This window comes from Molossus molossus, unplaced genomic scaffold (assembly GCF_014108415.1).
Source record: "Molossus molossus isolate mMolMol1 unplaced genomic scaffold, mMolMol1.p scaffold_m16_p_4, whole genome shotgun sequence".
Classification (NCBI taxonomy): domain Eukaryota; kingdom Metazoa; phylum Chordata; class Mammalia; order Chiroptera; family Molossidae; genus Molossus; species Molossus molossus.
In genome coordinates this window covers 78,881,902-78,906,596 of record NW_023425377.1, presented here as the reverse complement: position 1 = coordinate 78,906,596, position 24,695 = coordinate 78,881,902, and the positions used below count along the sequence as shown (strand labels likewise).

The 24,695-nt window shown below is 47.4% G+C and overlaps 1 protein-coding gene across 1 annotated transcript in view; it reads left to right on the top strand.

The window, feature by feature from the left end:
- The first annotated feature begins 879 nt into the window (after positions 1-879).
- Positions 880-24,695, top strand: part of ATCAY (ATCAY kinesin light chain interacting caytaxin) — a 36,981-nt gene continuing 13,165 nt past the window's right edge. The window contains exons 1-8 of the mRNA XM_036241993.1: positions 880-1,184; positions 4,149-4,270; positions 18,661-18,719; positions 19,081-19,302; positions 20,613-20,798; positions 21,106-21,208; positions 22,219-22,350; positions 22,926-23,012. Of these exons, the coding sequence (XP_036097886.1) occupies positions 4,194-4,270; positions 18,661-18,719; positions 19,081-19,302; positions 20,613-20,798; positions 21,106-21,208; positions 22,219-22,350; positions 22,926-23,012 (866 nt within the window). The 5' untranslated portion in view covers positions 880-1,184; positions 4,149-4,193. The remainder of the gene's footprint in view (positions 1,185-4,148; positions 4,271-18,660; positions 18,720-19,080; positions 19,303-20,612; positions 20,799-21,105; positions 21,209-22,218; positions 22,351-22,925; positions 23,013-24,695) is intronic.

The window sequence follows — 24,695 nt, the reverse complement described above, 5'->3', positions numbered from 1 at the left end:
TTTGGGGCTCATCTCAAATCCAGGATGATCTCATCTGGAGATCTTTAACTTAATTCCATCTGCAAAGACTCCTTTCTCAAATAAGGATTCCCCTTAGGGGTTAGGACATGGCCATATCTTTATGGGGGAGAGAGGCACTATTCAACCTGCTACAGGCCTGAGAATAGAAACAGTAAGCACGAAATATGCATAGAGCCTTTCTCCTGCTCCTGCACCAAGTTAGGCGCTCTCCGTGCATTATCCCATTAAATGCTGCAACACCAGTCCCATTTTTCCATTTCACAGATGAGGAAACTGAGGCTGATCCGGGGTTCAAACTCACTTCTGGTCTGATTTTAGAGGCTTCACTGTTAACTCCACACCATTGTACTGTCCTCCTGAAGTCCTCCAGGGCTAGGTCACCGCAGTACACAACGTGAGGAGCACCTTTCCCTCGGTGGCCCCGAGTAAATGTGCCTGACAAGATTTTGTCTCTCCAGCACACATCCCCGGCCTTGAGACACGGCCCAATCAATAGGGAGTGGCCGGCCGAGGGACATTAAATGGGATCCTGAAGGTATCTTTCCTCCCTCCTTTTCTCCTATCTAAGGAATGAGGCCATTGCAACCATTTATTTATCTATTTATTTATTTATTTATTTATTCCTTGTTTTGTTTTTAAATCTGTGATGCGCCATCAGAAAAATCATTTCCGCTTCTGCCACCGGTGAGGCTCTTGGAAATGTTCCCTCCCAGCCAATGGAGAGCCCCGGATTCTGGCAGGGGGCTGTGCTTTTTGCTCAGCCCTGCCCCCACCGGCCCACCCCGCACTCAAAAGCAGCGTAATTAACCATCTTAAGGAAGCCGAGCCTTGGGCAGCTGCGAGCTGGAAAGAAGAAAATACCTTAGAGGCATAAGCTGCGACGATGACAGGGGACGCAGCTGCCGCCGAGCGAGAGGGAGCCGACAGCTAGCTGCAAGCCGCTCCCACCCCTGGACAAAAGCGCCCCTCTGCGTAGGCCACGTTGCCCTGGGTGACCTTGCTTGGATGCAGAGTCCGCCCCTGCGCGCATCTTCCTCACACGCTCTGAAAGCCCAGGGACTGGGCTGGGAAGACCAGGGATGCCGGGCTGCAGCCGCGCAGGGCTCGCCTTTGTCTGCGCATAACCAGGAGAGGCCTCGGAGATAACAGCACTCACCGCGGAGGTGAGTCCAGCTTCCTTTCCCCCGACCCTGCCCAGGAGGGGTGCCCCAGGCATCTGCTGCTGCAGAGCCCCTTCTGGCTGATGGGCTGGTGGGAGAGGAGAAGCACGGTCCTGACTCTTTGGGTGGGAACCCATCCATTTCTCCACGTCCGCATTCACACCTACACTCCCCCTGCCGTGCCCACCGCTCACCTGGAGGGAAAGAATCGCACAATTTTCGGGACGTGTGTGGAGATTAGGCGGATAAAACCCTCAGCCCCTCTCTGAGACGCTTCCTAAGAGACTAAAATGTCCATGTCCCCCACCCCTGTGCCTTTCCTATTTATAACACCGGGAGCGATCTGGAAAAAGGATTTGAGAGATGTGTACATAAAGGCTTGCCTGTGGGGTGGGAGGAAGGGAGATGGTTGAACGCAGATTCCTCCTTCTTTCTCTGAACTTGAACGTGATGTGCTAATAATTCAGCACCACAGCGCTAAGGAACACTTCTCAGCTATCCCAGCTTTTGCCTTACCTGCCATTCTTAAATGTGAAGTCAGGATGGGAGAGTGGGAGTGGACAGGACGTGGGGGGTGGGGTACCCACACCACATTTAGAGGATCTTGGGGCGACTTGTGTGGCTTCATGGTCTGTAGGTATGTGTGGATGGATGGATCCTTCCTGGGGGCTGAGGTCACACCCAGCTCAGTATAAGGAAAACCAACGCAAAAGACCACTCCCTTCAGATAGGAAATGAATTTTCACTTGCAGTAAGGTTCTGGGTGGTGGTGGTTGTCTGTACTGTCAGGAAGAGTTTTTTTTTTTTTTTTTTTTTTTTCTGCGTACTGCGTCTCACTGTCCCTCCTCCATGAATGAATGACGACATTGAGGACAGTGAAAAGAATTGAGTGAGAAACTCTTGCAGAAGTAGGGAAGAGGTTCTAATTGTAGCCATCTCCTCCCTGCCTGCCTGGCCCTCACCTGTCTCAGGCTCCTTCTGGGTACTCCCTCTCTGAGCCACGATCCCAAATGCAGACCCACCCTTTCTAGGGACAGTGGTCCAGTTCAGGGAGGGCTTATTTTGTTTTGTTTTGTTTTTTGGTACGTGCCCCTATCGGGAACAGAACCTGGGACTCTCTGGTCCACAGGCCGATGCTCCAACCGCTGAGCAAAACCGGCCAGGGCTAAGGAGGGCTTTGGATGTCACATCTGAACTGTTAGCCATGCACCAGCTCTACAGAAGGGCAGCTGGGCATCAGGGAAGGTGAAGGGCTGGCTGGAGGTGGGGGATCTCAGATTCTAGCACGTGAGGATAACAACACAGGAGCTGTTTGGAGGATGGGAGGATGGGGTGCAATGACACAGTAGGCTCTCTATAATGACAGCCAAACCCATGCCTGAAGTTCTTTCACAAACCTGCGGATTAAAACAGGGTTTCTTAGTCTCAGATCTATAGACATTTGGGGCCAGATCATAATATCCTGGACACTGTCGAATGTTGGGAATCATCCCCAGTTCTTTTCAACCACAACTGTGACAACCCAGAATGCCTCCAAACATTGCCACAAGTCCCTTGGTGGGCGGGGGTGGGGGGATCAGAATCTCCAATGGAGAACCACTGGTATATATATAATTTTGTTGTTTTTGTTACTCCTCACCGGAGGATATTTTTCCATTGATTTTTAGAGTGGAAGGGAGATAAAGAGAGAGAGAAACATTTATGTGAGAGAGACACATGGATTGGTTGCCTCTCGCAGGATCCCAGGGATCAAACCTGAAACCCAAGTATGTGCCCTTGACTGGGAATCGAACCTGATACCCTTTGGTCCTTGGTCCAACACTAACCACTGAGAAAAACAGGCCAGGGCAAGAACCACTAGTTTAAGAGCACAGAAGCTGCCCAGCCAGTGTGGCTTAGTGGATTGAGCATTGTCCCATGGACTTAGAGGTCCCAGTTCGATTCCCAGTCAGGGCACATGCCCAGGTTGTGGGTGCTATCCCAGTGGGGGGCATGTAGGATGCAGTCGATTGATGTTTCTCTCTCACATCTATGTTTCTATCTCTCACCCTTCCTCTCTCTCTAAAAAAATCAATAAAAACATATTTAAAAATAATAGCAAAATAAAATAAGAGGACAGAACCTGTGGTCATAAGATTCTAGAATGTTATGCCTAAAAGGTATCATAGAGATTATTTGTAGCACAACTCTTTCATTTACAGATGGGGAAACTGAGGCCTGGAGAGGTTAATGACCTGAGAGTGTGCCATGCCCCGGGGTACACCCAGATTCAGTCTCACTCAGCAGCAGACTCTGCTCCCAGACAGCCCAGCACTTAAGCCATCATCTAGAATGCTGTGTCCACCCCATCCCTGCCCCCAGTCAGCTCCTAGAACAGTAAAAACAAAGCTGGCTTTTTTTGGTTGGTAATAATTATGATCCTGACTTCCAACCCCAGTCTGCCTCTATCAGCCCTCAGGTCAGCAAGTTGTCAGGATTTGTTTCTTTGGGGGAGGGGAGACAAAGGGGCAGGGTAGGTGACCTGGAGCAAATAGAAATGAACTGGGGTTGACCAGGTCCTGTTTGAAAGTGTCAATCCCAGCAAGGAAAGTTAAGTGTGTCAGTCATCAACACTTTAGTATAAATGAGTCTAATTGCTTTATGGCTTCCCAGTTGGAGTCTAAGATAATGAAGGGGTGATGAGGCCTGGGGAAGGTGGATTTCAGAGCATTAGAGGGAGGGGAACTTGTAGCTGGAGCCTCAGCCTCTCACTTGGGTTCACACTCCAAATCCACATGGGTGTTCTTAGCTCTCTTTGCTTCTGTTTTCTCACCTATGAAATGAGAAGCCTCATGGGGCTGGACAATGATTCAATAAAACAATGGATGCAAAAGCTCTTAGTAGCTGGATCTGAAATACTGAACATGGGTGATGGGTTGTTATTATGATGATTGTTCAGTAAAACCTCCATCCATGGCTCTCCTTCAGAACTCATCCCTGCTCTGCTTCCAGCAGTGCCTCGTCTCAGATCCCATGGGGACAACAGAAGCCACACTCCGGATGGAAAACGTGGATGTGAAGGATGAATGGCAGGATGAAGGTCTTCCCAGGTATAGCTCCCCAGATCTTCATGTCAGCCGCAGAGGGAGTGGGCCTGGCAATTCTCCAAGGTGGGGTGCAGGAGACACTACCAGTTGACCAGGCCAGACCCATAATGAATATTTGCTGCATTATTTAAGATTTATTTCCACTCCACCCCTTGCCACAAAAAAGCTCCCATTTCCACACTATTTTAAGAATTCTAAATATGACCTGGCCAGTTTGCCTTGGCGGTTGGTGTCAGCCCATGGACCAAAGAGTCTCGGGTTTGATTCCTGGTCAAGGGCACATACATCTATCCCTGATCCCCGCCCCAGTCAGGGTTGTGTGGGAGGCAACCAATCAATGTGTCTCTCTCAAATCGGTGTTTCTCTGTCTCTCTCCCTCCCTCCCTCCTACTCTATCTAAAAAAAAAAAAAAAAAAAATCAATGGAAAAATATTCTCAGATGAGAATTAAAAAAATAATAATAATTAACTAATTTAAAATTTTTTTAAAAAATTTAAATTCTAAACATTCTTATAAATCTATCTCATGGACTATTATAGTAGTCTTACCTAGGTTCCCATGAATCAGATTATAGTCTTTTTTTTTTTTTTTTTTGGTACGTGCCCCTAATGGGAACCAAACCCAGGACTCTCTGGTCCGCAGGCCAACGCTCCAACCGCTAGCCAAACCGGACAGGGCTATAGTCTATTTTTACCTGCAGCAGCCAGAGGGACTGTGTCATACCCTTGCTTAAACTCCTGGGGCAAATGCCTGTCCCACAGAGAATCTGGGGTTCAGTCTCCATTGCTTCTTTGAGCTTATTCCCATCACTCTCTGTCCTCTTCCTGCCCCTCCAACCCCAGCTGCCTCTGACTTTCAGACTTTGCACTGGCTATTCCCTCTGCCTGGAACACTCTTTCCCAGACACCCATGCCTCCCTCACCTCCTTCAGGTCTCTTTCCACAGGCCACTTGCTCAGAGAGGACCTCCTGGCCCCTTTATTACAACCTCCCAAGTTCCTGATTAATGGCACCCAAAGATACCCACACCCTAACCACTGGAACCTGAAAATGTTTCCTAATGGCAAAAGGCACTTTGCAAATGTGATTAAGTTAAGGATCTTTTTTGATTATTATTATTATTATTATTTTTTTTTTTTTTATCCTCACCGGAGGACATTTTTCCATTTTTTGTTCAGACAGAGTGGGAGGGAGAGAGAGGAAGAAAGGGAAAGAGAGAGAGAAACATCGACGTGAAAGGGACACATCGAGTGGCTGCCACCCACACGACCAACCAGGGCCGGGGACAAGCTGCAACCAAGGTATGCGCCCTTAGCGGGAACCGAACCCAGGTCTCTCTGGACTGCAGGCCGACGCTCTAACCGCTGAGCCAAACCGACCAGGGCAAGTTAAGGATCTTAAAATGAGGAGATGATCCTGGATTATCCAGGTGAGTCCTCAGTGTCATCACAGGGATCCTTATAAGAGGGAGGCAGAGGAGGTCTGACTACAGAAGTAGGAGCTATGATGGTGGAAGTAACAGATGGGAGTCAGGGGAGGAAGGGGCCATGGACCAACGGATGCAAGTGCCTCGGGCTGGAAAGCTGGAAACGGATTCTCCCCTGGAGCCTCCAGAAGAAGCTAGCCCTGCTCACACATTGCCATTAACCCAGGGAAACTGATTTGGTACTTACTTCTGGCCTCTAGAATCATAATAGAATACATTTGTGTTGGTTTAAGCCACACTACGTTTTTGGTAATTTGTTACAGCAGCCATAGGAGACTCATTATTGGCTACGCTAAATATTTTATATGTTTATCTTGTTTAAGGTCTATTTCCTCCCCAAAGGGAACCCCATGAAAGCAGGGGCCTCTGATTTGACCACTGCTATATGCCAGCATGAGGACAGAGCCTGGCATAGTCAGTGCTCAGTAGAGTGGGTGAATGAAAGACAGTCGCCGGAAGGAATAAAAACAAGTAGAAAGAAAGCCCTGAGCATCCATTGCTGACATGCATAAGCCACCAGGCCTCTCTCTCCCTGCCCCCCGCTCCTTCTCTTTTCTCCTCCATCAAGGCGTCGCTTTCATAAAAGAAAGTATCTTCTGCACAGGCTCCCCTAAGCATTGGTTGGATACAACCACTCATCTCCCTCCCCCTTTAATGCAAAAACTACCCCCAGGAGATGATGACCAAGAGTTTGTTACATAACCATCTGGGAAGGAATAGCCAAAGAGACTGAACATGTTCAACCTGGAAAGAGACTTTGAAGAGATCTCCAGCTCCAGAAATCTCGGTTGGTGAGGGCGTTGTGGGCAGAAACTAGGCGGATGCACAACCATGAAAAGGATGCAGGTTTGAGTCCAGTATAGAATATGTGGGCTCAAATGGTCTGATAAATGCTTTTAACAACCGGTCCTGCTCAAAAACTAACTGGGCTTGTGGAAGAGGTCCTGAGCTCCCTGTCAGCTGTGTCCAAGTAGAAGCTGTGACGTGAGGGCGTCACCTGCATTTGAATTTGAATTTGAATTTAGTCCTCTCCCGAAGCTAATCATTTTCAGTCCACATTTTGCATAGGCATGTGTGGTTCTTTATAGCGAGAGGTGCCGGTTCTCAGAAGAGCTGAGAATCTCTTGTCTGCCCAGGACTGTTGTCTGCAGGAGTTTGTCTCCAGGAATACAAGTATTTTGGGAAAGGATGGCCACTGCCCTGGGACTGACTTCCTCTCCTTTCCCCTTTGGAATGTCCTTTCCTGTCCACATTCCCTCCTATAAATCCTTCTCTTCAACTCTATGAGATACAGAGTGCTAATGCCTGGCTAAGGGGTCTCATGACACCCAGACTTGGCAGTTTGGGCAAATTAAGGATTGTTTTCTAGCAAGGAAGTTCTGATGTAGTTAAAAATGCTCTAAAGTGGACAAGAACTGGCTTTGAGAGCAGTCACTTCCTCATGGTGTAAGGGGCTCTGTTTCCTCCCATGTAAAAGATGGAATCACGTGGAGTGATTTCAGTAGGTTCCTTCTAGCACCAAATGCCTGGGGTTCCAAGGGGTCGTCAGACAGTCTTAGCATCTCTGGCCTCTGCTGAGACCAAAGCACTCCTGGGTCTGGACTTTGAGGACCTTCTGATTCAAACCCCAGCAGGCTTGCTCGGCCACCTTGGGCAACTCTCAGAGCATCTTTGTGCCTCGGTTTTCCTACCTATAAAATAGGGGCACTCATCCCTGGCTCAGGAAGTTGTGAGAATTCAATGAGGTGTGTAGAGCTAGATGGCTAAGATGGGATATCTAAATGAAGTCTGTGCCTGGTTGGTGTGGCTCAGTGGTTGGCGCTGGCCAATGCACCGAGCGGTCACCGGTTCAATTCCCAGTCAGAGCACGTGCCCATGTTGTGGGCCAAATTCCCGGTGGGGGGCATGCAGGAGGCGGCCAATCGTTATTCGCTCATCGATGTTTCCATCTGTCTCTCCCCCTCTCCCTTCCTGTCTCTCTAAACAATAAAAAAAAATTTTTTTTAAATAAATGATGAAGACTGCCCAAAGTCATTGTCACCTGCAGTATTGTTCCTATTAGCTTGTATCTTATTCATTCCAATACCTTTTCCTGCCCCCACCCCAATTTTAAAAGACAGCCCCTCTTCCAAGTGTTGTGGAGATAAAAATGGAGCAGATTGCAGCTGCAAATGTGAATTTCAAGTGAGTTTCCCCCAGCTGCTCCCTTTTCAGTAGTTCAGTGTTTGCAAAATAGTGGCCTCCCTGTGCAGCCCTGGGTCGTGAGTGTGTCTTTGCCAAGGCGTCTGTCTTCCTCATTCTGGAAGAAATGAGTGCAGCTCCTTGATGCCGCGTCCAGCTGCATTTCAACATAAGCACCTCTGTCTGGTGCCAGACAACCCACAGTTCTATTCCTTCCATCTCAGTGAGCCCTTTCCTGGGCATCTTCAAGCTTCTCAGTGGGTGTCGGAGCCCTTGCCCTGTGCCCACAGCCCCCTCCTGCTGCCATTATCTTGGCGTCTCTTTCTTCACTTCCTGCCCTTCTGCAGATTCCTATGGAGCCTGAGCTGAGGGCAGCCTGGGGATTATCTATCTCACTGCCTCGTTTTCTCCATTAATTCATTCTAATGATCTCACCGACTGAATGCTAGACCCTGGATGAAATGCTGGGGACACGTGGAGAACAAGACAGCTGCCTTCATGAGGCACTGACAGTCTGGGGCAGAGACAGGCTGTCCCCTTTAGCCTTACAACCCAGTGTGAAATTGCAGGTGGGTTCTTGGCCCTTGGAGAGTTCCTGGGTGGGGTCTGACCAGATAGAAGCTGAGCATTCCAAGCAGAGAGAGTAACACATGTAAAGGCCCCAAGGCCAGCAGAAGCAGGTTGAGGGACTGAAGAAAGATTAAGTGGGGAAACCGAGAACCTGGGTAAAGGGCTTGACCAGGGTCTCATAACTAAGGAGAGGCAGGTGCAGGATTAGACGTCTGACTGGTGCATCAGCTAAGTGGCTATGGATTTTGTTTGTTTATACATTTTTATTCTGCTGTAGTTGCAAACTTAACAGAATATCTAAAAGCAGGAAGCAGTGCTCTAGGCAGAAGGAACAGGTTGTGCAACAGCACTGGGGCAAAGAAGACCCTGGCATGGTAGGGAATGCAGTGTGAGAGCCCAGCTGGACACTGGTATGAGGCTGGAGGGTTCACAGATGCCACGTTCTGAGGGAGCCCAGGTGAGGGATTTTGCTTTCATACTGGAGGATGCATGAGTTTCCTGGAGCTACCATAGTAAAGTACCACAAAATGAGTGGCTTAAGACAACAAAAATGTATTTTTTCACAGTTCTGAGGCTAAACATCCAAAATCAAGGTGCTAGTGAGGCCATACTCCCTCTAACACGGTGGTTCTCAACCTTCCTAATGCTGCGACCCTTTAATACAGTCCCTCATGTTGTGGTGACCCCCAAACATAAAACTATTTTTGTTGCTACTTCATAACTGTAATTTTGCTACTGTTATGTCTTAGGCGACTCCTGTGAAAGGGTTGTTCGACCCCCAAAGGCTCTAAGGGGAGGATCCTTCCTGCCTCTTCCAGCTTTGGTGCCTGCTGGCGATCCCTGGCATCCCTTGGCATGTGGATACATCACTTCAACCTCTGTCTCCATCTTCACACGGCCTTCTCCTCTGAGTGTCTGTCCAAATTTCCTTCTCCTTATAAGTACACCACTCTTTGGGTTCAGGGCCCCCATAATCCAGTATGACTTCAACTTAATTACATATACAAAGACCCTGTGTCCAAATAGGTCACATTCCCAGGCACTGAGGGCTAGTAACTGGATTATCTTCCCGGGAGGACACAGTCAATCCACATGCAACCCTCACTGTATGCCTTGCATATTAAGGGGAGCCCCACTTTTTCCATGGATTGCCCACTGCTGAGAGCAGGCTCTACAGAGAGCCATCTGGATCCACCTTAGGCTCATGGCAGGGCTTTAGCTCTGTGTAATTTGAGGTTTTCCTGGGATTTGGGGAAATAACAAGGTCTTGCCTGGCCTTGAAAGCCACAGCCCTGTGGATGGGCAGGATGGGTATTTGCTCTGCCTTTGTCAGGAAGCTGTGGGCTTTCCTCCAAGGAGCCTGGAGTCCTGCTGAGTCGCCTTCTCCAGTTCTCAGCATAATCCGGAACCTTTATTGAATATCCATTGGATTCTGGGGGCTGTGCCAGGTGCCTCAGCCTCATGACCTCCTCCCACCCCACATCCTTCATCCATTCCTCCTTCCCCATTGCTCTCTCTGCTCCTGACACCCTGGTCCGCTTTCTGATCTGTTCCTAGAACTCATCAAGTTTATTCAGCCTCAGGGTCTTTGCACCTGCTGTGCCTTTCATCTGAAATGCCTTTCCCTCAGTCTTCCCACGATGCCAACCTCTTGCTTTCAGTCTCTCCTCAAAAGTCACCTGCTCAGAGAGGCCTTCCCTGACCCCCCCCCCCGCCCCGCCGTAGTTGTACCCTACCGCTCCTCCTCTATCATGCTTATTTGCCTTGTTGCAACTGTCACCATCTGCTTTGTTCATCTATTTGTTTACTTGATTATCATCTTCCTTCCCTCTCGTATCAGTCAGCATTCTTAAAAAAGAAAAAGAAAAACCACGCACACACACAAAAACAGAACTAGTTGGTTTTCATTACGTATATAATATATATTTGTATTTATTATTGTTGTATATATTATTAACATATACTATTATTGTGTTTATTTGTATTGTGCATATACAATTATACATATAAGTATGTATATTTTATTCATGATATAGATATATTATGTTTGTTTGTTTTTTATCCTCACCAGAGGACATTTTTCCATTTTTTGTTCAGATAGAGTGGGAAGGAGAGAGAGTGAGAGAGAGAGAAATATCGATGTGAAAGCAACACTTCGAGTGGCTGCCTCCCACAGGGCCCAACCAGGGCCAGGGACAAACTGCAACTGAAGTACGTGCCCTTAACGGGAACCGAACCCAGGTCTCTCTGGACCTCAGGCCAACACTCTAACCCCTGAGCCAAACCGGCCAGGGCTAGATATATTATGTTTTAATATTTTTTTTGTATATATGATTATGTATGTATATATATGTGTGTGTGTATATATGTATATGTGTGTGTATATATGTATATGTGTGTGTGCGTACGTGTGTGTGTGTGTGTGTGTGTGTAATTTATTCCAAGGATTGTCTTACTCAGTTGTAGGTCTGTCAAGTCTAAAAGCCATAGGACAGGCTGGGAACTCAGGTTGGATTCCATGCTGGTCTTGAGGCAGAATTCCTTCTTCCTCAGGAAAACCTTCGGGCCTTTCAGTTGCACAAGGTCCACCACATTGTCAAGGAGAGTCTCTCACTCAACATCCTCGGATTACAGATTTGAACTACATCTACCCCATACCTTCCAGCAACACCTAGACTAGCATTTGATCAGATAACTGGGTACTAGAGCCTGGCCAAGTTGGCAGAAAGCTGCTCACAACCCCCTCCAAACTGTGTTACTACCCTTCTCAATCAGCCCTGTACATTTCCCAGAGCCTAGGCACCTAATATATTTGTGAAATGAATGAAAAGTAGGTACTAGCTCTATTCCCATTTTACTGACGAGGAAAACGGAGGCTCAGACCTAGACGCGGAGCGCTGGAGAGCCGCAAAGCGGATGTTCGCTTCCAGACTCTCAGACACGCGGTTTTACTCAGTTCCTTGGTTTCCCAGTTTGCGTCACTGAGCAGTTGGATGCTTTCCCCACCTTGACAGGCAGTACCTAGCAACAGTCAGCTAGATTTGGCAGCCAAGTAGGATCTTCATGGACTGTCCAGGACTGGGAGGCTGAATCACATCCTGATGAGAACTGAAGCCAGTGCCGGCTGCACAACAGTGCAGTTTTCCTCGGGCAGGAGGAGTTGGTGACCAGCTGGGCCAGTGAGAGATGCTCCCCAGGCCAGAGGGCTACTTCCCTGTTGAAGCCTTTGGGGTTGGTGCACATGTGCTGACTGGGCACAAGGGGGCAGTAAAGAGCAATGACTGGCATTAGCTCTGCCAACTTATTTCTTTCGATCTCGAGTGGTCCTCTAGCCCAGCCTGTTTCCTCCCCTGTGAAATTGGCTTCTGCCTGCTTCATTGGGCTGCTGTGAGGAGCTAATGAGAATATGTTGTGGACATTCCAGCCTGGCAGACAGCGAGTGCCCTGTCCGTGGGGTAAGTTATGATTCTAGCTGATTCTAGAACAGGAATTGCAGCCTCAGGCATCGAAGGGCACAGGGCAGGCAGCATAAATGAGAGAGGAGCTGGAAGAAAATTCCGACACCCAGCTGAACAGGAGTGGTGGACTGTCATTTTCTGGTGGTGCTTACCACACGTGAAGGGCAGATCTGCTTCAAGAAAAGACAGAAAGCTAGAATTTGTGTGTCAGATCTCTGGTTTAACAACAAATTTAAAGTTTTTAAATGCTGTGTGGGCTGGATGGAACTAGGAGTGGTGCATCCACCATCAGTCTGCAATTTGGGGTAACCGTGCACATAGGCTGTGTGCTTCCTGTACCCCAAGACCCTGGATGTATTCATGAGTCACCAGCACCACCCTTCTCCCTTGTTGACAGCGTAGGGGGTTACAGAGAAGAGGGACAGAGCAGTGTGTACATGAAATGCCTCTTTAAAACCTTCTGACTTTATTAGAAGCTTGCCTTTTTTTAGAAAATTGAGGTAAAATTCACATAACATAAAATTAACCATTTTATTTTATTTTTAATGTTTTTATTAATTTTTTTTTTTTAAAGAAAGGAAGAGAGAGATAGAAACATCGATGTGAGAGAGAGACATTGATCGGCTGCCTCCCGCACACCCCCTACTGGGGATTGAGCCCGAAACTTGGGCATGTGCCCGGACTGGGAATCAAACTAGGACCTCTCAGTCCGTGGGATGACACTCAATCCACTGAGCCACACCAGCCAGGCTAAAATTAACTATTTTAAATGCATGATTCAGTGGCATTTGGTGCACTCACATGCTGTGCAATCATCACTTCCGTCTAGTTCCAAAACATTTCTATCACCCCAAAAGGGAGCCCTGTACCCCTTAGCAGTCACCCACACACACACCCTCCCCCAGCTCCTGGCAACCACTAACCCACTTTCTGTCTCTGGATGTGCCTGTTCTGGACATTTCCCATAAATGAATCACCTACTAGGTGGCCTTTTGTGTCTGTCTTCTTTAACTTAGCATACTGTTTTCAAGGTTCATCCATATTGTACCGTATGTCAGTGCTTCATTCCTTTTCATGGCTCATAATAGTCCATTGCACAGCTGGACTACACTTTGTTTATCCATTTATCAACTGACGGATATCTGGGTTGTTCCCACTTTTGGGCTATTGTGAACCATGCTACTGTGGCCATGCAAGTATGAGTTTTTGTGTGGACGTATACTTAATTTCCTTGGGGCCTCTGCTCTGTTTTGACCTCCACGAGAGCAGGGCAACATCTCATTCGTCCTTTACCTCCAAGACCCATCCAAACACCTGGAAGCGAGTGGTTACTCAAAGAACATTCATGTGTGGTGAATGGAGAAAAGGTGGGAGGAAGGAAAAGGAAGAAGCATGGATAGGTTCCACCCTACAAAGGGTACCAGCTCATCCCCTACAAGGAACAGAGACAAAGGAATAAAGAGTTTTTGAAAAGGAAAGGAAAAAGCATTCTACCGTCCTCCGTGTCAAAACAGCCCCCCTTTCAACTGAACTGCACTGATGAGTGGCAGAAGTGAATTAACGCTGTAGTGCTACTCCGAGTCTACATGCCCCACAGCTGGAGCTTCGGACAGCCCTATGCAGGCTGCAAAACCTTCCACCTGGAAATGAATATTTCCCCAGGGAGCAAAGGACCTGGAGTGTGTGGGTCAATCTCAGGCAGCGGGAGCTGTTGCTTCAAAAAATGTGTAGAGAGACAGGTCTTATTCTGCACAACTGTGCTCAACCAAGCATTAAAGGGGCACAAATACATAGTTGGCAGCATCTTTTAAAAATTGCTTTTTCTGTATGTTGAGAAACCCTAAAGATTCCACCAAGAAACTACTAGGACTGGTACATAAGTTTTGTAAAGTAACAGGATACAAAGTAAATATCCTGAAATTTGTTGCATTTTTATACACCAATAATGAACTATCAGAAAGGGAAACTAAGAAAACAATTCCATTGCCCGGCTGGTGTGGCTCAGTGGTTGAGCGTCATCCCATGGACTTGAGAGGTCCCGGTTCAGTTCCCGGTCAGGGCACATGACCAGGTTGTGGAACAAATCCCCAGAGAGGGCATGTAGGAGGCAGCCAGTTTCTCTCATCGATGTTTCTATCTCTCTCTCCCTTTCCCTTCTTCTCTCTCTAAAACCAATAAAGAGCCCTGGCCCTGGCCGGTTTGGCTCAGCGGTTAGAGCACTGGCCTGCAGTCCAGAGAGGCCCGGGTTCAGTTCCTGCCAAGGGCACGTACCTCAGTTGCAGTTTGTCCCCGGCCCTGGTGGAGTCGTGCAGGAGGCAGCCACTCGATGTGTCCCTTTCACATCGATGTTTCTCTCTCTCTCTCTCTCTCTCTCTCCCTCCCTCCCTCCCTCCCTCCCTCCCTCCCACTCTGTCTGAACAAAAAATGGAAAAATGTCCTCGGGTAAAGATAAATAAAATAAAACCAATAAAGAAAAAATAATAATAAAACAATCCCATTTACAATGGCATAAAAAATACCTAGGAATAAATTTAACCAAAAAGGTAAAAGACCTGTTTTCAGAAAATTATGAGACAGTGAATAAAGAAATTAAAGGAGATATAAAAAAATGGAGTCATATAACATGTTCATTGATAGGAAGAATTAACATTGTTAAAATGTCCATACTACACAAAGCAATCTATAGATTCAACTCAAATCCTATCAAAATATCAATAACATATTTCACAGAACTAGAACAAATAATCTAGATATGTATAGGGAACCACAAAAGACCCCAAATAGCCACAGCAATCTTGGGACGAAAAAAAAAAAAAAAAAACACAACATTTGTGGAATCACAATATGATATCAAACTATACTACAAGGCCATAGTAATCAAAACAGCATGGTGCTAGCATGAAAACAGACATATAGGAACATAAATAGAGAGCCCAGAAGTAAATCCATACTTATATGCTCAATTAGTATTTGACAAAGGAGGCAAAAACACACAATGAGGTAAAGACAATCTATTCAATAAGTGATGCTGAGAAAACTGGACATATTCATGCAAAGAAATGAAACTAGACCACCTTACACTGCACACAAGAATAAACTTAACATGGATAAAAGATTTACATGTAAGACTCAAACCCATAAAAATCCTAGAAGTAAACAGTAAAATCTCAGACATTTCTCTCTTTAAAAAATTTTTTTTTCTTTTCAGACATTTTGCTTAGTAATATTTTTTCTGCTATATCTCCTCAAGCAAGGGAAACAAAAGAAAAAATAAACAAATTGGACTACTTTAAACTAAAAAGTTTTTTGTGTGTTTTTGGGGTTTTTTTTTTTTTTTGCATTTATCTTCAGATAGAGTGGGAGGGAGAGAGGGAGGAAGAGAGAGAGAGAAACATCGATGTGAGAGAGACACATCGACTGGTTGCTACCCGCACAACACCAACTGGGGCCAGGGACAAACTGCAACCAAGGTATGCGCCCTTAGTGGGAACCGAACCTGGGACTCTGATTCGCGGGCTGATGCTCTAACCACTGAGCAAAACTGGCCAGGGATAAACTATAAAGTTTTTACACAGCAAAAGAAACCATTAACGAAACGAAAAGACAGTCCACCGAATAGGAAAACATATTCACCAATGATACATCTGATAAGAAGTTAATATCCAAATTTTATTTAAAAACTCATACAAATGGGGGGGAATGAGTAACATCTGTAACAAAAACAAATTAATAAATAATTTTTAAAAAAATACTCATACAACATCAAAAGCCCCCAAACAATTTAATTAAAAACGGGCACTGGCTGGTTTGGCTCAGCGGTTAGAGCGTCGGCCTGCGGTCCAGAGAGACCTGGGTTCGGTTCCCGCTAGGGGCGCGTGCCTCGGTTGTAGTTTGTCCCTGGCCCTGGTTGGTCGTGCGGGTGGCAGCCACTCGATGTGTCCCTTTCACATCCATGTTTCTCTCTCTCTCTAGAGACTCTCTCCCTCCCACTCTATCTGAACAAAGTATTGAAAAATGTCCTCGGTGAGGATTAAAAAAAAATGGGCAAAGGACCTGAATCGACACTTCTCCAAAATAGACATACAGATGGCCACTAAACATGTGAAAAGATGCTCAATGTCACTAATCATCAGAGAAATGAAAATTAAAACCACAGTGAACTATCATCTCACACCTATCAGAATGGCTATCATCAATAAATCAATGAAGAACAAGTATTGGCAAGGACATAGAGAAAAGGGAACCCTCACTGTTGGTGGGAATACAGATTGGTGCAGCCACTATGGAAATGTGTATGGAGGTTCCTCAAAAAATTTAAAATGGGCCCTGGCGGGTTTCGCTCAGTGGTTAGAGCGTCAGCCTGCAAACCAGAGAGTCCCGGGTTTGGTTCCCGCTAAGGGCACATACCTCGGTTGCAGTTTGTCCCTGGTCCCAGTAGGGGTTGTGCGGGTGGCAACCAGTCGATGTGTCTCTCTTGTATCAATGTTTCTCTCTCTTCCTCCTTCTCTCCCTCCCACTCTATCTGAAGATAAATGCAAAAAAATGTCCTCGGGTGAGGATAATAAAACAAAACACCAACAGAAAAATAGAAAATAAAATAAATAAAAATAAAAATGGGACTGCCTTTTGACCCAGCAATTCCACTTCTGAGTATATATCCAAAGGAACCCAAAACACTAATTCGAAAGAATATATGCACCCCCTATGTTCATTGCAGCATTATTATTCACAATAGCCAAGTTATGGAAGCAATCCAAGTGTCCATCAATAGATGAGTGGATAAAAAAGTAGTGGTACATATATACAATGGAATATTACTTGGCCATAAAAAATAGTGAAATCTTACCATTTGCGACAGCATGGATGGACCTAGAGGGTATTATGCTAAGTGAAATAAGTCAGTCAGAGAAAGACAAATACTATATGATTTCACTTATATGTGGAATATAAAGAGCAATATAAATGAACAAGCAAAACAGAAACAGACTCATAGAAAACAAACTGATGGTTGCCAGAGGGGAAAGGGGTTGGAGGACAGAGTGGAAAAGGTGAAGGGTTTGAGAAATACAGATTGGTAATTACAAAATAGTCATGAGGATGTAAAGTAGAGCATAAGGAATATAGTCAATAATATTGCAATAACTATATATGGTGCCAGGTGGGTACTGGAAATATCAAGGGAAACATTTTGTAAAGTATATGATTGTCTAACCACAATGCTGTACATCTAAAAGAATACAAAATAATATTGAATGTAAATTATACTTGCAAAATAAACCAATACTTTTTAGGAGTTTTATATTTACAGAAAAGTTGCACAAATAGTACAGAAAGTTTCCCTATACCCCCCACACAGTTTCTCCTATAATTAACATTTTAAATTAGGCTGGTACTTTTGTTACAATTCATGGACAAATATTGATACATTATTCATGACTTAAGTCCACAGTTTATTCAGATTTCTATTTTAAAAATATGTTTTATTGATTTTTTTTGAGAGAGAGGGAGAGAGAGAGAAACATCGATGTGAGAGAGAAACATCGATGGGCTGCCTCCTGCACGCCCCCTACTGGGGATTGAGCCGGAAACCTGGGCATGTGCCCTGACCAGGAATCAAACCAGGACCTCTCAGTCTATGGGATGATGCTCAATCCTCTGAGCCTCAATGGCTGGGCCATTCAGATTTCCAAAATCCTTTTCTCCTGGCCCATCCAGTATCTCCATCAGGATCCCATGTAACATTTAGCCCTCCCGTCTCCATGGGCTCATCTGGGCTATGACCGTTTTTCAGACTTTCCTTGTTTTTGGTGACTTTGGCAGCTCTGAGGAGGACTGGTAAAGGATTGTGTAGAATATCTCTTAATTGCGGGTTGTCTGGTGTTCTTCTGATGGTTAGGCCAGGGTGATGAGGAAAAAACCCATAGTGAGGGGTCCTTCTCATCCCATCATAACCCAGGTCGTGTGTCACCACAACTTACCACAGTTGACAGTGACCTTTACCCCCTGGCTGAGTGTTGGTCAGTTTCCCCTCTGTAAAGTCACTCTCTCCCCTATCTTTGCTGTTCTCTTTGGAAGGAAGTCTCTGTCCAGAGTAGGGGTTATTCATTTCCTGGCGGCAGAGTGTCTACATACATTATTTGGAGTTCTTCTGTGCAGAAAAGTTGTCTCTCCTTCCCCATATTTATTCAATCATTTATTTATACCCATATGGTCTAATGGACATTTTCTTTTACGCTGGGGCTTACAATCCAATACTCCATAATTTTGTTGTTGCTCAGACCATCCCAGCGTTGGCTGTGGAGAGCTCTTTTGGTTGACTGCTATGACTGTTAGATAACTTCTTGCCTCATTTAAACCCTGCAGCCACCCCATGAAGATTGCTGCTTATATCCCAGAGCATGTAAAACTGTGTGACACTGGCCAAGCCCCTCCCTCCCTCTCAGCTTTGCTTTCCCAGTCAAAACAAAAAAAAGATAATATACATTAGGTTCTCTGCAGGGAGCCCTTCGGCATTGGGGCTCTATGATTTTTTGTGCTAATGAACAGATATATTTTGTCCCAGTAATTCCCAGAACTAAACAGGTGTTGTTGTTGTTGTTGTTGTTGTTGTTGTTGTTGTTGTCGTCATCTGAACTCCGTGCTCTGATGGCTGGATTTTCGGTGCCTGGTGATTGATGCCCCTCCTGGCTGGATGTGCAGGCCACTCCGGGAAGAGACAGGAATGGACGCACTTGTCAGTCCAGCGGAAGACACGTCCTGTGAGTTTCCACGCGTGCAGAAACGGGTGCGCTGTTTCCAGGTCTCAATTCTGCCCAGGACTGTAGAAATGTCAGAAGGAATGTCAGGGAAGGGGTTGCTCTGCTCTGAGGCCTGCAAGGAAAGCAGCTGTGGTGGGCGAGAGACATGTAGGCACCGTCATGAAGTTGGCACAGCGGTGTTGCTGTGTCCTTGAGCTGGTTACTCAGCCTCTCTGAGTCTCCAATTTCTCATCTACTAAATATAGGTAGTGAGCCTGTCACACAGTGAGGTGCAGCTCCCACCAGGTCAGGAAGTGGAGAGGAGGACAAAGTGAAAAAAGCACCTGTTTTGTTTTGTTTCTGTTTTCCTGTTTCCCCGCAGCCCCTCCCAACACATTGAACTTCAATGGAGCCCATCGTAAGCGAAAGACACTGGTCGCCCCAGAGATCAACATTTCCCTGGATCAGAGTGAGGGCTCCCTGCTGTCAGACGACTTCTTGGACACCCCTGATGACCTGGACATCAATGTGGATGACATCGAGACCCCCGATGAGACTGACTCACTGGAGTTCCTGGGGAATGGCAATGAGCTGGAGTGGGAAGGTGAGCTCAGGGTTTGCTCAGGGCACCTGCCTGGCCCCAGACCGCACTCAGCCCCTACTGGGTTCCGGGCCAGCTTACTAGAGCAATCCCTCCACCCCACAGGCTCAGGTAGGGCAGGTGTCCTAACTCAGGGCTCATGAAACACCCCCAGGAGGGTCCATTTGCCCCTGCAACTCCACGCATATTTTTCTTGTGAACTTGTGGATTTCTCAGGGGGAACACGGCTTTCATCAGGTTCTTGAAGGTGACTGAGACCAGTGGGAAGTGCCTCCAGCTGACTCCACAAGTGTTTGTGGAGCATTTACTTGGGAGAAGGTCTCAGCTGAGATGTGGGGATACGGAGGGAGTATGGCAGGAATAGATGGTGCCCACCTGCACGCATGATGGTCAGAGGCAGACACTAGATAATGAAATAAATGTGCAAGAGGTCATTGCAGCTGGTCATCAGTGATATGAGAAGCTTAGGTGAGGTGACGACATAGGGCAGGGGGCAGGAGGTGATTCTGTCCCCCAAAGAACAGTTGGTGATATCTGGTGACATCTATGTTTGTCACAACTGGGTGGAGACCAGGGATGCTGCTCAAAACCCCACAGTGCCCAGGACAGCGCCCCACAGAGAATGATTCAGACCTAACTATCATAAATGCTCAGGGTGAGACACCTTGAGCTGGGGTAACTGGGTGTGGGGAACTCCTTTTAAGAGTGGTCAGGACAGGTGTCACTGGGTAGGTGTTAGTTGATCTGATATCTCAAGACTAAAGCACGGGTCAGGTTAGAAAGACTGCGGGTGGTCGTGGCCACGAGGATAGAATCAGAGCCACAGTAGCTGCTGGATGGACGTGGAATATAAGGGGAAGAGGAGTCAATGATGCCTGGGTTTGGGGGCCTGAGCAGCTGGGAATATGGCTGAGCGATTTCCTGAGGCAGGGAGTCTGCAGGATGAAAGGTGGGAAAGAGGTGGATATTATGAGTGGCTGAGAACCCTGAGAAGGAAAGATGCCCAGAGAGGGAAAGAATGTGTGCAAAGTCACACAGCAAGTCATTCACGGAAATTAGCTCTACCCAGATTGACTGCCTGACGTCCACCCTGAGCACTTTTCCTGTGTTCCATGGCTTGAAAAAAGGTTCCTCATTTTCCCCATCAGCCTCGAGCTGACACTGCAAGTGAGTGAAGTATAGGATCAGTGTTTGCCTGTGGGCTGGGAGAGGGGTGTGGGCTCCTCAGCCGTGGGCAGCAAAGGGAGCCAGAGAGGCTAGGGTGGGACATCGGATTCAGGCGTCCCTTCCGCTCAGCCTCCGCCTGCTTCCAGATGACACCCCCGTGGCTGCTGCCAAGAATATGCCCGGGGACAGCGCGGATCTGTTTGGGGATGGCACGGCCGAGGATGGCAGTGCCGCCAATGGGCGCCTGTGGCGGACGGTGATCATCGGTGAACAAGAACATCGAATTGACCTGCACATGATCCGGCCCTACATGAGAGTGGTGACCCACGGAGGTGAGGTCACATCTCTGCGGCCCCCTCCCTGCTCCAGCTGGGAAACTGGAGCTCCAGCTATGGGCCTCTCTGAACCTCGGTCTCTTCATGAGCCAGGTTAAGCTCTTGTCTCTGGGTGGCTGGAGGTGAAACTTGCATGGGGACAAGGCACGGATGCCAGGTGCACACGGAGGGTGCTTACAAGGATGACTGGTATTCCCCACCAAAGGCAGAGACAGGTCAGGAGCATGGGGTGCTCAGAGCTTACAGCTCAGAGAGGGCTCTGCCCATCACTGCCTGGGGCCACTCACTGGCTGCATCTCCCCAGGGTACTACGGCGAAGGTCTCAATGCCATCATCGTCTTTGCTGCCTGCTTTCTCCCGGACAGCAGCTCTCCTGACTACCACTACATCATGGAACACCTCTTCCTGTAAGTGGCCGCCTGATCTGTCCCCGCCACAACATTTCTGAGAGTTCCAGCAGGGGTCTGGACCAGGCTGTAAGAACCACGTTGGGAGGGGGCTCTACCTGGCACCAGGGAGGGGCTGAGCCACCACCAGACCTGGATCTGAGTTCCCTGCTCACCCACTGGGCCTCATTGGTGCAATCACCATTGTCATCATCACTGTCATTTATTGAGTATTTACTATGTGACAGCCATAAGACTAAGTGCTGCTTATGTGATAACGCATTTCACCCTCACCACAACCCTGTGGGACAGGCACCTCCCGTTCAACAGGTGCAGTCTGAGGCACAGATAGTACGTCACTTACCCAAGGACACACAGGTACCGTTGTATTATGACAGAGGCAGATAATACATATAAAGCATTGGGCAGATAACAGTAAGAGCTCATGATTACTCATTGTCACTATTATGAAAATTTCCTTCTTACCCAGCAGGGTTTGGGTGCCGGGTGGACCAGAGGACGAGGAGGAAGGTCAGAATGGGAAGTGGTCTGAGAGACCAGGGAACCCAGTCTCCCCAATTAGAGATGGGAAAATAGAGGCTGAGAGAGAGGAAAGGATTTTTCTGAAATCCCTCAGAGAGAGATGGAGTCAGGAGGGACCCCAGGTCCCTAACATCCAGTGCAGAGGACGATCTACTGTGGGTACCTGTTCCCCAGCTATATTTGGGGCTATTGAGACCCACTCCCAGAATTAGTGGAGATATTAAGTAAAGTCATGCATGTATAAAGTACGGCCCATAGTAACTCTCAATTAAATAGTAACTACTATGATCATTATACCCACTGCCACAAATCTGGGATGACCACGTGTGCTGGGTCAGCCAACAATTCCTGAACAGGTACGGCTGGCACAGCAGGGGCAGGGGTGAGCAAAGAGAGCAGGTGCCACAGGTGTTCATTCCCAAGACCTGAGGGTTGCTAACTCTGGGCTGCTCTCACCGAGTCCCCTGTCCTCGGTGCCCTGTGACCAGGTACGTCATCAGTAGTTTGGAACTCCTGGTGGCGGAGGATTACATGATCGTGTACCTGAATGGTGCCACCCCCCGGCGGAGGATGCCTGGCATCAGCTGGCTGAAGAAGTGTTACCAGATGATCGATAGAAGGTGAGCAGGAGGGGCTGGGAGCCTGCTCAGGGCTTGGGAACCCGAGCACTGAGGTGTCGGCAGGGCTGGTTCCTCTGGGGCCCTGCGGGAGGATCTGCTCCGCACTCTCCCAGCTTCTCGTGGTCACTGGCCATCCTTGGTATCCCTTGGCTTGTAAATGCATCACCCCAATCTCTGCCTTCATCTCCACATAACATGTCCCTGCATGTGTCTGTGTCTTAATTTTCTCTTCTTATAAGGACACCACTTATCATGAATTAGAGACCCACCTCGCTCTGGTAAGACCTCACCTGCAATCATTACATCTGCGATGACCCTGTATTCCCAATAGGGTCTCATTCCGAGGTCCTAGGGGTTATGAATCAGGGGTGACGCAATTCTACATGACTTAAACTAAATTAGCTCAGACTCTGATATGAGAGAGAGCCAGCTCTGCCACCTGCACATGCTGCCAAGGGGTTAGCTTTGCAGGGACTCTGCCTGCTCCTTGTAAAGTCACAGCACCCCTGGGAGCTCCTCCCTCCCCAGGGCTTGCCCCCAGGAGCCCTACTTGCTTCGTCTGCCTTCCCTCGCAGGTTACGGAAAAACCTGAAGTCCTTAATCATCGTCCACCCGTCCTGGTTCATTCGCACCGTGCTGGCCATCTCCCGCCCTTTCATCAGGTGAGACTGTAGCCTGTGTCCAGACACCCACGTGGGTTGCTGTGAGTCTTTTTTTTTTTTTAATCTGCATTTCCCATCTTCTCTATGCTAAATACATATTACTGCTTTAAACCGTTCTCAATCACAGGTATTGTTATTAAGCGACAAACGGGAAAAATAATAATAACCAGCTCTCCCACAGTGAGTGTTGGCCACCTTTTAACATTTACAGCCACAACCCTGAGAGGCTGGTGTAATCATGCACATTTCATGGATGAGGAAACCGAGGCTCAGAAAGGTCAAGGAACTCACCCAGTCACACAGCAGGTCACTAGCCCACCACACTCCCACAGAAGGGAATGCGGCTCCATTCATTCCAGAATTTGTGTGGGGGCCAAGAGGATGCCAAGAGTGTCTGACCTCCTCCTGGCCAGTAATTCAACGAACCAACACATGAACCCACCCTTGGGATCAGTGATTCACCAGAAGGACTCACAGAGCCAGAAAAGCTGTTATACTCATTGTTATGGTTTATTACTGCAAAAGGATGAAAATTAAAATTGGCAAAGGAAAAGGGCGCATGTGGGAGTCTAAGAGAAACCAGAAATGAGCTTCCAGTTGTCCCCTCCCAGTGGAGTTGTGCCATCAAGGACGTGTGACAACCAGGATGCTCACCTTGGTGTCCAGGGTTCTTACTGGAACTCAGCCACACAAGAACAAAGTACCAGGTGGCTGACCTTAGTTACTTGGTCTCCAGCCACACCAGAGGTTAAATTGACATTACATGGCCCAAGGCCACCACCATTGGCATAGACTGTGTGGCAGGGTTCAAGGCTCTAGGTAGCCCAAGACACTCTTACCAGGCAAGACTTACAGGTGAATTTTCATGAGCACCAAGAGTCAGTTCTATCTTTGCCATGTGCAGGGTTTGGGCACTCCAAACCTGCTGGGTTCACCCTTTACTGCACGATATGGAAGCACCTGGAAAAACAGATCAAGGAAAACAAAATTTGGCATGTTAAATGCCCTCATGAATCACATAAAAACTGAATTTACATTTAATTTAATATCATTCCAAACATTGAACTGAATCATGATCCTTCATTTCCACATTCCCAATTAAGAATCTGTGATGAGCCCTGGCCGGTTTGGTTCAGCAGTTAGAGCGTCGGTCCGCAGTCCAGAGAGACCTGGGTTCAGTTCCCACGAAGGGCATGTACTTCAGTTGCAGTTTGTCCCCGGCCCTGGTTGGGGTTGTGCCGGAGGCGGCCACTCAGTGTGTTGCTTTCGCGTTGATGTTTCTCTCCGTCTCTCTTCCTATCTCTCCCTCCCACTCTATCTAAAACAAAAATGGAAAAATGTCCTCGGGTGAGGATAAAAATAAAAATAAAAAAATAAAAAAGAATCTGTGATGAGCCCTGGCCCGTGTGACTCACTGGTTAGAGCATCAGCCCACGGACCATCAAGTTTGATTCCCGGTCAAGGGCATGTACCTGGGTTGCAGGTTCAATCCCCAGCCCTGGTCGGGGCACGTGCAGGAGGCAGTCAATATGTCTCTCTCACATTGATGTTCTCTCTTTCTTCCTTCCTCCCTTCCACTCTTTCTAAAAATCAGTGGAAAAAAATATCCTCAGATGAGGATTAACCCCCCAAAAATAATCTGTGATGAGTTTAAGAGTCAGGGCCACACTTTGTCTTGAAAGA